The sequence below is a fragment of the Falco biarmicus genome, chromosome 9 (genome assembly GCF_023638135.1).
Source record: "Falco biarmicus isolate bFalBia1 chromosome 9, bFalBia1.pri, whole genome shotgun sequence".
Classification (NCBI taxonomy): domain Eukaryota; kingdom Metazoa; phylum Chordata; class Aves; order Falconiformes; family Falconidae; genus Falco; species Falco biarmicus.
The window spans coordinates 3,854,561-3,867,027 of NC_079296.1; the positions used below are offsets into that span (position 1 = coordinate 3,854,561).

The 12,467-nt window shown below is 39.9% G+C and overlaps 1 protein-coding gene across 2 annotated transcripts in view; it reads right to left on the reverse strand.

Moving 5' to 3' along the window:
* Positions 1-12,467, reverse strand: part of RABGAP1 (RAB GTPase activating protein 1) — a 74,246-nt gene that overhangs the window by 12,024 nt on the left and 49,755 nt on the right. For both annotated transcript variants that reach the window (XM_056352997.1, XM_056352998.1), the window contains 6 exons: positions 6,944-7,057; positions 5,910-5,984; positions 3,910-4,035; positions 3,194-3,337; positions 1,488-1,529; positions 1,004-1,132 (listed from right to left, as the gene is read on the reverse strand). In XM_056352997.1, coding sequence (XP_056208972.1) covers positions 1,004-1,132; positions 1,488-1,529; positions 3,194-3,337; positions 3,910-4,035; positions 5,910-5,984; positions 6,944-7,057 — 630 coding nt within the window. The remainder of the gene's footprint in view (positions 1-1,003; positions 1,133-1,487; positions 1,530-3,193; positions 3,338-3,909; positions 4,036-5,909; positions 5,985-6,943; positions 7,058-12,467) is intronic.

Here is a 12,467-nt window from a genome sequence, read left to right on the forward strand (position 1 = left end):
CACGTTCAGAAACATCTGCACGCCAAACACCTTACGGTATGTCTGAGCCCTACTTCCAACCACAGAGTCTTAGCACTTGTTCCCAGCACCCCAATGAAACGCCAGGAGGGAAGCCAATACTGTGAACCTCCCACATGGGCTTCTCATGAAAAACAATGCTCTTTCACACTATTAAAAAACCTCAGCTAACTGTGGCAGCTCTAAACAACATACAACTCGGCCAGCACTTTGTTTGATTTCATATAAAGTAGACCCTCTTTAGACCACAAAGATCATAACAGATTAACCTATTATTGTCAGCTACCTGGAGTACAGGTGAAACAGTCTTGAGCAGGAAATGAACTTAAAACGCGTTTTATAAGTGGCACACAGCCCTCACCATAAAACTATGACAAATCAAAACCTCACACAGGGAACACAGAAACCTCAAGGTCATTTCCCTAGTTTGACTTCTAAGAAATTTTAAATGCCATATCATATTCCTTCATGTCCCTAGAAGATCTATAAATCTATCAATGCATTTTTAATGAGCTCCCTATTGCAGTACATAAACATTACACGCACCCACAATTAAAAATAGCCATTTTCTCTCTGAAAGATTATATTCTATCTCTGTATTACTTACTCTGTCTTAAATGAACCCCCACACACACTGCCACTCAATGATACCACCCTGTTTGCAGCTACTATTGGAGAAAGGTTTCATCAAAGAACTGCAGAGATGTCTGTAATTATTTTATATTAGCGCCATTAGTCATTTCAGGGTTTTTTTTGAAGTAGTCTGATTTTTAGTAACACTGAATACTGCTTTCTGAAAGCCACTGTTTCTGAGTTCCCCAAGCAGGCCCATATCACTCGGAGAATCTTGGGGCTTCACTGTATTTCACAGTAAAGCATCTGCAATGTGTTTGCAGTTAGACAAGCAAGTTGCAAAGTTACGTATGGAGCCAGAAATTGCACCCATTTAAAGATACGCTTGCAGTTGCTATCACCACATCTTTACCTTCATATTACATGCCAATTCCATCAGCTTTTTTGCATTTTCTTCTGAACGGTATCTCTTGGGCAGCTGTACCCGGAAGAATTTTAAAGCCCCTTCAAAGTCAGTCAGTAACAAATCATCCTTGGTAGTCTAGAAACAAGGAAAAAAACCAAAACCCAAATCCAGTAGCTGCAAAGCAGATTTTGTACAATTACTGAAATTCCCAGAGACAGTAAAGCAACAACGGTTTTGTAAAGCTCCAAGAACATAACTACTTTTTAACCTTCTGCAAATTGTGTTTGTTTCTATTTCTGTAACCTTCTACTTTCCCGCCACTCCACCCCCAAAAGCACTGTGCTGCCCAAGGGCATGCCAGACAACAGCACATGGCATGCAGGAAGTTGTTAGCTTTTCAAAAAAAGCACATTATTTTTGCAATGGGCATCTTAATTATTTATATGGTGCATGATGATGCATAAAGCACAACGTGACATTGCATACTCACTTTTAATAATCCCAGTGCAACGTTAAAGATAACACTTATTCCCTGGAGAGAAAAATAACGACAAAATGAATTCATTTCTCAGTATTTACAAGCCTGGGTATTAATGTATTTAGTGGGGTTTTGTGGTTTGTCTAGTTTCTGTGAAAAGGAGAACCACGATACAAGTGGAACCAAGTAATGTTACCAAAAGTAATGTAACTTTTGTTGTATGTATATAACCAAAGTAAAGTAACCAAAAAAATGTAACAAGGTGATATATTAAATCAAAGGCCCAGAGAACTACTTTGCAAACAGCTAGGAAGTATCTTTACTGAATAGCCTTATAAACGGCAAACCAGTATTTCAACACAGGTTTTACTGCCTACTCAGTAGTTTGAAACTCTAAAATGACAATGGCACTGTTGTGTACTTTATTTTTTTAATGACTAGTTGGTCAGCTCAAGATAATTTAATTTACATACAGCAACTCCTGAAAACACTGGATTCAAATGCAGCAATATATACATCGGTATATTAAGTTCTGGTATTAGAAAACTGTGATAATTTGTGTAATGAAAAAGAAAGTGACTCACTTTAGGACAGAGTCCCACATCATCTGTTTGATGCATAACTAAGAAATGTTTTATTTATATTGTCCAATTAAATATAAACACTATCTACAGTCAGCAGTAGCATACGCCTTCTTAAGGGGTATCTTTGATAATTGACGTGTTGTTCATCTTATTTCAAGATTCTGTCTTTCTTTTTTCCCCTAAATTATTCTTTTACTATTACTTTAAAATTATTTAAAAACCCTTAAAACTTCACTATGAACACATTTACTATTTATGAATTGAAAATCTGTTTCTAAACAAACAGAACCGATTTTCTCAAGACCATCTGTTGCTTTCTATTACATTGGCACATGGACAAAGCAAGCAGCAGAGAGATACACAGAAAGGGTAAAAACATTGACCAGGAGAGGTTTGTGAATGCTGAAACTCTTCAGTAAAGGAAATGCAGACAAGCTGCCACTTCACAGTAACAACTGCAGACCCAATGAAGAATGGACACGTAACGTGAACCAGTGAGTAAAAAAGCAAATCATTAACTCAAGGATGCTTCAATATAAAATGTCATTTGTTCACTTATGTTAATAAGCTCTGACTCAAATATGCTACTCACCAGCATACCACCACATATACTGTTCCGAACGTGATTACATACAAAATCTCAACGTAAAGAATTTTGCTCTCTAAATATATGCTGTGAAGTACAAAAAGACTTCAAGGTTCCAGCAGGAAGAGCTCCAAGCTTGTCAGATTACCAGCATGAGAGTTAGCTGGGCAATTTTATATGCTATGGCCTCCATGCAATAATATTATAGAAAAAAAAATAGTTAGCATTGTGTATAATATAATTTAACAACAGAGGAATCCACGTATTTGTAAATTAACTCTCATCCCAAGAGCACTGTACAGAATCTCACATAGATTCAACAGTGTTACAAGAAATAGATTATAATCTTTTACATAGCTACTGACTACTAATTAGGATCTTTAAAATGCTGAGAACTCTCTTTCATCACAGAAACATAACACTTATATATAAAAATAATTATCACATGCTTAGCTCTGAAAGAACAGATAGTAACAAGGACATGAATCAAGATAGTGAGAAACTGTCTAAAGTTGATAGCAGTACAAGTCTCCAATTATAACACATACCTCACACAGGAGTAAGTCAATAATATGGAAGACCATGTAGAGAGGGAATTTTGCAGTGAACAGGGTAAGGAACCACTGGGAAGCATACATGTGCGCTTCAAGGCTAATGTCCAGAAAGTGGTTATACAGATCAGGAATGTATTCCTAATAATAAAAAAACCCACATAAATACTGAAAGTTAATTTATACTATTTTAGAACTGTAGCTGAAATCCCAAAGTAACAGAAGTAGGGCAGAGTGACAATCCGTGCAGCAAGGCAGGCTTCTGTATCCGCCCATGCCTGACGAGAGCTGCCTGACACGCTGCAGAACCTTCCAAGGATGCCGATGGCTGGCCCTGGTGCGGATGCTCCGAAGGACACTGTATTGCATGCACAGTAAGTCCGATCTCCGAGCCCTCAGCTTAGCAGGAAATCCAGCCAGTGGATGTGCTGGCAGTGCAAAGCTGCTGTGCAGCATGCCTGCCGCAAGTGCAGTGCCCAGAGCCACCCCCACCGCCCAGACCCCCCTGCTGTCACACCTACTGCACACTGCCAGTGGCACCAGGCTGCTCCAGGCAACACCCTCTATGCTTAAAAACCCTCCAGCATGGATAGTCCTCACTCTTACTAAGACCCTTACTACAAGGTCACAAACACTATTTACATGTAAGATAAATCACTGGTTTCGAATCGTGGGCTCTGACCCATTCAGTTCACGCAAGTGTGAACACCCACCTGCATGAGGTGCTCCAGCTGATAGAACTTGCAGTGCAAATCTTCAAAGTTTTGTTTGAAAAGTTCCCTGAGTCCATAATCAAACATGATTTTGACCAGAACACTGAAAGCTTGCTCCTCAGGCATCTGGGAGAGAGGGAAATGTATTTATCATGGAGCATTTAAATCTTTCATATTGGTTCCATTTGCCCTTACCCCTCTTCTCCTCCCTCCTACAAAAAGGCTAAACTGTCACTACTTTTTAATCTGGCCCCATCCAGTTTAAAAGTGAACAAGTATATTAACACACAAAATGAGGTCTAGTGTTGCCAACGGCATTTCCTTCTTATTCTGTGGAATACACCACCTCTCACTCACTCAACTAAAATACATCTTTCAGACATCAAGACCAAAGCAGTTTCTTGGTGCCTTTGTTCCAAATCACCACATCAGAATCAGAGCCTTTCAGATGTTGAACAGCCTAACCCTTTGTAACTACGTAATGACGACAGAAACAGTACGACTAAAGGATGTTAAACAGGATTTCCCCCTTATTCTTAATGATACATTTATCTTTTTAAATGACTATTACAACTGAGGTTTGTTTATTAGATGGCATGAATAAGAGAGACCAGTAACGGCTAAAAAAAGTTCCAAGTATCACAGCTCAGCATTGGTTTGGGAAGGTTCAATATCCCTTTCCTGCCAACAACTGAAGACACACTCCTCTAAGCTCATCAGTGTTTTGACAATTCTCCCTGACATCAAACTCAGTTTTCTTATTTCCATAGTAAAGTCTGACTTCAGGTCCACCACTTGTTCCTGTAAAGGACAGAACACCCAACCCGAAGTGTACCATCATCAGTCAGCAGATGGAGTTTGTTAAAACTGAAAACTTTGCTGAGACGTTCCAAACGGGTAGTGAAGGGCTCACAGAAACTTACATTTCCTTTCCTACAACACTTCTTTCTAATATTTATTTTCCCTAGCAGCCACACTCCACAGGCTGACTTCAAAGAGATTCAAATAAAAAGAAACTTCTTTGAATTTTAGCCTTTTAAAATGCATACATTATTCCCAGAAGCAACAGTTATTGTTAAAGAAAAAACTCTACAATAACACATGGTTCATTCTTGACGGTGAGACTCTCTAATGCAATGGAGATTTTAAAAAAGAAGATATGACAATGAAAAAAGCTTAAAAAAAAGCATGTATGTTTCAGTAAAAGTGTTCAGTTCTCCTAGCAGAAAAATTCACCCTTTTTGATTTGATTTAGTGTAGTATTAAAGAATTAATTGCTCATCAAGTAAATATTTCGAATTACATTTACAAAGAACTAAAAGGTTTTATTACTAATAATGTGGCTTTTGTCTCAAAAGAATGGAGTTTACAATCTCTTCTATATCCTCCACTGACTTTACAACACTATGGAAAATCTTCCACTGAAGACCAGACTTCCTCTGCCACTGAGAACTGTGGAGAAGCCTTCACGCTTGGCTTCCCGCTAGCAACAATCACTAAAAAGCAGCTGGGGAAAAGGAATATCAAACCGCTATCGGGCTCAGGAACTCTGCTCCATTTCAACTACCCATGCTTGCAATAGAAACACAGATAAAAAGCAGACATTACTTTTAAAAAAGAACGGTCTATAAGTAATTTGTACAGATTTCTAATCCTCTCACATTTCCCAAGTGTGAGTGAATCTAAAACTTTTCCTTCTGATACACAGTGACCATAAATATCTCTAGCTTCTGAACATGCAAGCAATTAAAGGATATTACTTTGACGAGATCACTTCTACCAACAACAATTAAGTTTAAAAAAGCATAATTCAGTATCTTTAAAAAAATATACCACATTAAGTTTTAAACAATGTACTCTGCCTAAAAATCCCATTATTACTGACAAACGTGTAAGCGGATACATTGCCTGTAACCCCACCAGCTGAGCAGTTACCAGCCTGTGGGAGCACCATTTATTCTTAAGCTTAAAACAAATGAGGGGCAAAGCCCACCACTTACATGCAGCAGCAGCACAGCAGCCAGAAACGACTGGCCTTGGCAGTAACCAATCTCTTCATCATAGACAGAGTAGGCCTGAAAAAAGAATCAAGACTTTACAGCGTATCTGTCTCAAGCTGCAAACACCAAGAACAAGAGACACTGCACAGAACAGCTCCATAACATTTTCACGGGGTGCATCAGCCGCCATTCTAACGCAGGGATAACCTGTATGAAAATCAACCTGTAACATGCAGTGGCGGTTACGGTGATGCACCAAGGCTGCTGCAGCCTGTTGAACCACTTACCCGAGTGCATTTCTCTCTGAACAGGTGCTACAGGGACATTAGGAAGAGGGAGAAACAGTAGGAACACAGAAGAAAGTGCTGGAAATTTAAAACGTTCCAGCTGAGATAACCAAATACGACCACACTGTCCATTTTTGCTAATTTCTTCCCTTTAATAAGCAACTTCAGTGCATGCCTATGGTTTTATAACATTTATGGGAGGTACATTGTCATCTCCCATTTTAAAGACAACTATATATGACAACAGCAGCTTATGGCATACATTACACATAAAGGGCACACCCCAACACCAGAACATTTATTTTTCAAGAAGCAACATCAGCATGATTTCCTGCACTTTCTCTCACTTTGCCAGCACAACTTAGCCGATACTGACAACCAGGGAGCATGCTGCAGTCAAAGGTGAGCTGCTTTTGATCAGTACGGAATTATTAGCCCTCATCTCCATCACAGCACATCATCTGTCCAGCTTGATCCAGGCTGACGTGTCTGGAATCACACGGTCTCTGCACCACACCTTTGTGTTCAGGAATCCAGAAGGGCTTGTTACTTTAGGTCTCCTTTCTGAAGGGCACCATAACCAGCTAAACACCTACGATGAAGAACCAGACCTAGTCTAGCGCCAGAGTCTGTCTCCATGATACAGTTAAGGGTAAGACATACACATTCTTCACAGGTAACAGTTACATCTGTTAAAGATGTGAAATACAAGTTACCAAAACCAGTCAAGAAGAATTTAAAGAATACCTTGCATATTTTGTACAGGGAGTCCTGGCCATCTCCCCCAGTATCTTTAAAATAATCGTGAGCAGGGAATGTTCGATTGATATCTCGGGTGATAGCACTGTCTTGTGGAGACTCCTGTTAGGGAAAAAATAAAAATGTAAATTAAAACACATCAAAAGATTATAAATTACAATATGCTAGGACTGAGTTAGGAGATTGGTGTTGTGTTTTGTGCACTGTTCTAAATTTAACAAGACAGCGTCTATTCAACCCGAACAGGCTGCCTTCGGGCTGGCAGCTCCAGATCACAATCTTCATAGATTTGGTTACCTAAGCACATCTGGGAATAGTCAGTGAGCAGCAGAAAAAGCACACACAAAGAAGTGTTCCAGGACATTGCAATGCAGATAGCAGCCTTCCCTCGGAGACTCTGAACGCCAATACTGCCCAGGCACATTTCTTTTACCTCACAACTGCAGTGAGTAACAGTCAACTACAAGTAGCCACATGCTGCTGTCCACAACTCTGGCCCTTCGGTTCAGCTAGAGACACCACTCTTCATCCCCTCCACAGAATCAGACAACAGAAAAGAAGAAAACTGAGTAAGAGCCCAAGAAAGACACTACTGTACAGTAAAAAAGGTATACAGTACAGGGACAGTCGCTTGTATGAGCTGGGCATTTCAGCATGAGGGCAGTGGAACTTTGTTCTCTGCTCTCACGCAATTGGGTTCCAGCTGCCTCACACATCTGGGAAGCTGAACAACAAAGAGCAGACAATTAAGAAAAGCAGTAAATGTGATCAATGGACTGAAAAGACCGATTGGAAGAAACACTGAGAAAATCTGCATTGCGGGCAAGTCCTACATAAAAGGCAGTGAAAACTCCTGGTAGAGATGAAAGGAATTGATAAAGCATAACAATTAAATATAGTAAAAAATAAAAGGGAATCTTCGGACCTTTTCTTCCAAACTTTTAACTGAGGGATTTAAACACCAAACGATGCCCATGAAATTAATTGGCAATACTGATCTCAAACAGCCCACCCTACCAGGAACTGTGAGCATTGCTGAGGGTGGCTTAGAAGAAATCCTAGTCCAACCTTGGAGAAGTATCCAGGAAAAAAGTTTCCAGAATACACAAGGAAGAGGTTTGTCAGGCACGCCACAAGAAACCATAAGCATTTATGAACAATGTCCAGCTTAACCTAATTTGCCCTCTACAACAGAGTCACATTCCAAATGGGAAAACAAGCAAGTTCCATTCCCACACTGAGCTCTTCTCAGGTCTCTGACAATATTAGACATGACACCGAATGAGACATAATCACAGAATTGTTTAGGTTGGATGTTCTGATCCAGCTCATTCAGTTCAGTTTGAAACTATTTCTAGTGTAGCAATTTAAACCAGAGCTCAGTGCATTGCAAGGAAAAGTATCCTTTGAAAATAGAAAAAACTACACCACCACCACCATTAACAAATGAATTAAATTGCTTATTTAGGAAGCCAATGGAAACAGCTCATACACATCATACATCCTTCTTCAATAACAGAAAACAGTAAGAAATATGTATTTTAAAAACACACACCAGATACTGACACAAATGAAAAAATTACTAACGAGGCACACAGAAAATAGCTGCTTAAAGATTTGACACAGTCCCCAAAAACTTAACTTTACAAGGAGCATTTATGCAAATTGGAAGATTAAGCAGCTTATTCTGTGTGGATGGAAATGGGATGCTGAAGGGGGCTGTAAAGCCGCCATCATCGCAGGTGCTCAGCACTCAACCCAATGTGGGCAATCAGATCTGGTAAGACCTGCTCTGAGCAAAGGGCTGGACTAGATGGCCTCCAGAAGCCCTTCTCAACCCACGCTGTTCTATGATTAGCATACAACAGAAACTGCTCATTCAAGTTGTCTTTAAAACACTTAATTTACCCAGCACATGATAGGCAATTTTAGTATGTCTTGAATCTGAAATTGTGCTTATCACATTGAATTAAAAAAAAATATCTGAACTGACCTCTCAATTTCAGAACTATTTCTACAATTTTATGCCATAGTTTTTGATTTCTGATTAATCAGATTTCAGATTTTGTCTGAATGTTTCATCATCATGTCTTGTACCTTTTGAGGCAGTCATGACCCAGCTGTTATCTAGCCGATTACTGTGACCATTGCTACTACCCAAATTGCTAAAACAAAACAGAAACAAAAGCTCTCTGTGTGTAGATATTTCTTCTTGCCTATGACAGGCCCCTCTTGCCACTATTTAAAAGAAGACTTTCCTGGGCAGCTAATGAGAGCAAGAGCTCCTTGGTAAGCGGGAATCATCTGAAAAGATGCCACAATAATCATTAAGCAACCATTGCTAGTGAAAGGGTCAAAGGTTCCCTCCTTAGGTGGCTTCCCTGGCAATGACTGAGCACACAAACAAAAAAGCCAGTCTTCTTCACAGGTGAGATTACCATGTAACAGTGGCCAGGTTAACACTGCAAACATACAAGATGCTCTGTGGAAGCAAAACAGAAGAGATTTTTTTATTTTTTAAAAAAGTTTTACTATATCCAAGTAACCCATGTTTCTGTTAGACAAACGGAAAAAAGGGTTAGAAGTAAACCAGAAGTAAACAGAAGTAAAAAAGTACATGACGTGATCAGTGTGATCATTAAATACAGCTTTCAGTTCATCTTTTTCTTCACAAAACAATTTTGCAAACAAGAACAAAATCACCACAGCGTGCTTGATTTTCTCTTTGGGTTTTAATCCAAGGTTAATGCTCCTCTCTGTGGCTCAATGCAGACATTTCATTAGGAAAGCATTACACTGCTATTAGAATCAAGTTACTGGATTGCTTTGGAAATGATAACAAAAGTACTGTTCAGCATTTCAATTTGACAATAATTAACACGCCAGAGAGATCCGTCTCATTATAAGGAAATCAGAAACAAACAAAAATCCAACGTTAAATAAATTTCAGATAAATATAAGCCTTTTAAGTCAACAAAAACAGGTAACAATAGTGGCTGGCTGTTAGCTTCAGCTAGTTTGGCAAGTAGAGATAGACAATGCTCAGAAACAATTCTGAAAACTTTAAAGCATGTGAATACAGTCTTAGTGATACCTTTTCATTTTCTTAAAAGTTTGCAAGACTGAATTACAGTGAAGCACTCTGCAGGAGCACAGGTACTGCTGACTGTAACAGCAATCTGTGGTACCAAACAAGCGGGTTCCCCGAGCATCACCTGTGTTCTGTTGCAATGGCAAAATAATCTTAAATCCACTTGCCTTTTAATCCACTTATTTAATAGCAGAGACCAAAGCACCTGGCTGGAAACTCTTAAGATAGGCTTCTCAAACAAATCATTCAGTATGGCTAATGAGAACTAATTAGTGGTCTCTCTCTGGCTTTGCGTGACTTGTTCAGCACTTGACTCCTATGTTTCAGTACAATTCTTCAAGTAATCTCTAATGCTAGTTCCTGCAGCTGAAACATAGCTTGGGGAGAGAAAAATTAACGGAAATGATAAGGTTTAAAAAATGTTTTTCAAACCATGGCTTTGAAATCTCCCCATTAGTACAAACTGCTGCAATCCAAGCATTGTGTAACCTTTTCTTTACTCCTATTTTTATACCTTGCTGTGAGAATTGGCTCAATGGGCAATTTCTCATGCTTTCAGGGGACTGGGAACTGAAGGAAACCCTTCTGAACCCACACCCTTCACAAACTGGGATTGAAAAATAGAAAGCTAAGAATCACAGGAAGAAAAAGAAAGTAATAAAGAAAACAGAATGGAAAACAGGCATGAGAACTGAGGCAAGTGTAGCAAAGATTAAAATTCTCACAACAGTTCTCTGCTCCAAAAGAAAGTGGGAAAATGTAGATGCTCAGACTAAGAACATACCCTTTTTCTCCCCCTCTTTTAAGCACTTTAAAAATATTAGGGGAGTTATACTGAAACCTTCCTCTCCATCGATTTAAAAAGAAACTACATGAGTAATTATGGAAACCAGAATGCAGTCCAGCAGATCAAAGCTCACCCACTGTATCAGCCTGTCTACAGAAGTATAGTGGTTCCAACCTCCTAAGCTGGACACACTTGAGCCATTTTGTATTTTCGTGATCTTCCAGGGACGACCCCAGTATCTGCAAACCATACCATGCAGTTACAACTTCGATCACCGTCTTCAGATTGAGACTGTGTTACTTCAGAAGCTTTAACTGTAGCTTAAGCCACAATTAAAAGACATAGATGAGCTGGAGTTCCTAGTGCTTCTCCATGGGCTGATCTACTTGCAGTTTTCAGCAGCTCAGGTTTATTCCTCCCAGTCCCCTGCATAACCCCAAATGGATGAAGCAGCAGCAGCAAAGAATTGCTGAAGGGACAAGATGTGTGATGGGAAAAAAACCCTAGAAATAAGACATGTCCAGAGAAGCCAAGGAAGTTGCCTGCTGGAAATGGCTTGCCACCCAAAGATCATCTCCTGTCGCATCCCACTGATGGAGAAACCCAACAGGGGCGTGAAGCACAAAGCCTTTGCCTAGACACAGGTTGACTTGAAAAGCAACATAAAAAGGGAAAAAAGGTAAGGTTCAAATGTTAGATTTCCCCCCGCCCCCACCCCCTGAATGATTAAAAACATGTAAGTCTGCTCACGAGGGTGAGCTGTCTGTCACCCACCACCAATCCAAACCCTGCTGGATTCTCACTCTCGCCACAGTGGGATCAATTTTCACGTTGCTATTATTTCTTAGGGAAGTCCCACTGACTTTGTAAGGGTTTTATCACTTGATCAGAGATGACTGTGCGAAGGGTCTAAAGACTCAATCCATTGGTGGAACTTCACCCGCCTCACGCAGGTCAGACCAGCACGTGGCCACGCTCCTGTCGGGCACAGACAAGCCATTCGAGAGCACCGAGCCAGCTGACAGCAGTTGTGACAAGCAGAAAAAGTCAAACCTCTCTGCAGCTTTCATGGGCAGCAAGAAAAGTGGCATCACACGATGGGGATAAGTTATTTTGAGCATACCTGTACATTTTAAGTACATCCACAAATATTAATATTTTCAGTGTTAGTAGGATACCGTGTCACCAGGTCTAATTTGCAGGTTGATGGCATTCCCAAGGTTACTTTTAACAAGCCGTACTGACTGTGGTGTTTACGCAGAGTGCATTTCCTGCATTTGTCTGCAACCAAACCTCTGCAAGAAAGTTTGGATGAGAATTACACCTGTTACTGAGACTTCGAGGAAATATCACAAAACCCACTTCAAGGCACATGTACTGGCAAACTTCTCACAAGAAGTGCTGCCCACCGAATATGACGTGTTACCTGGAGTTGGCACTTACCAGGAACGTTCACAAATAAACAGTATTTGTGGAAAAATCCTGAATAATTTAGACAGATTTGGAACGGTTAGACAGCTGCAATGTGATACAATAGTGCATTGATACAGCACACTTGCAGTCCAAATATGGCAATATAATGCAATTCTAAAAATAAAAGTGAATCCCTTGTGATATCCAGCCCTTTCGCTGTG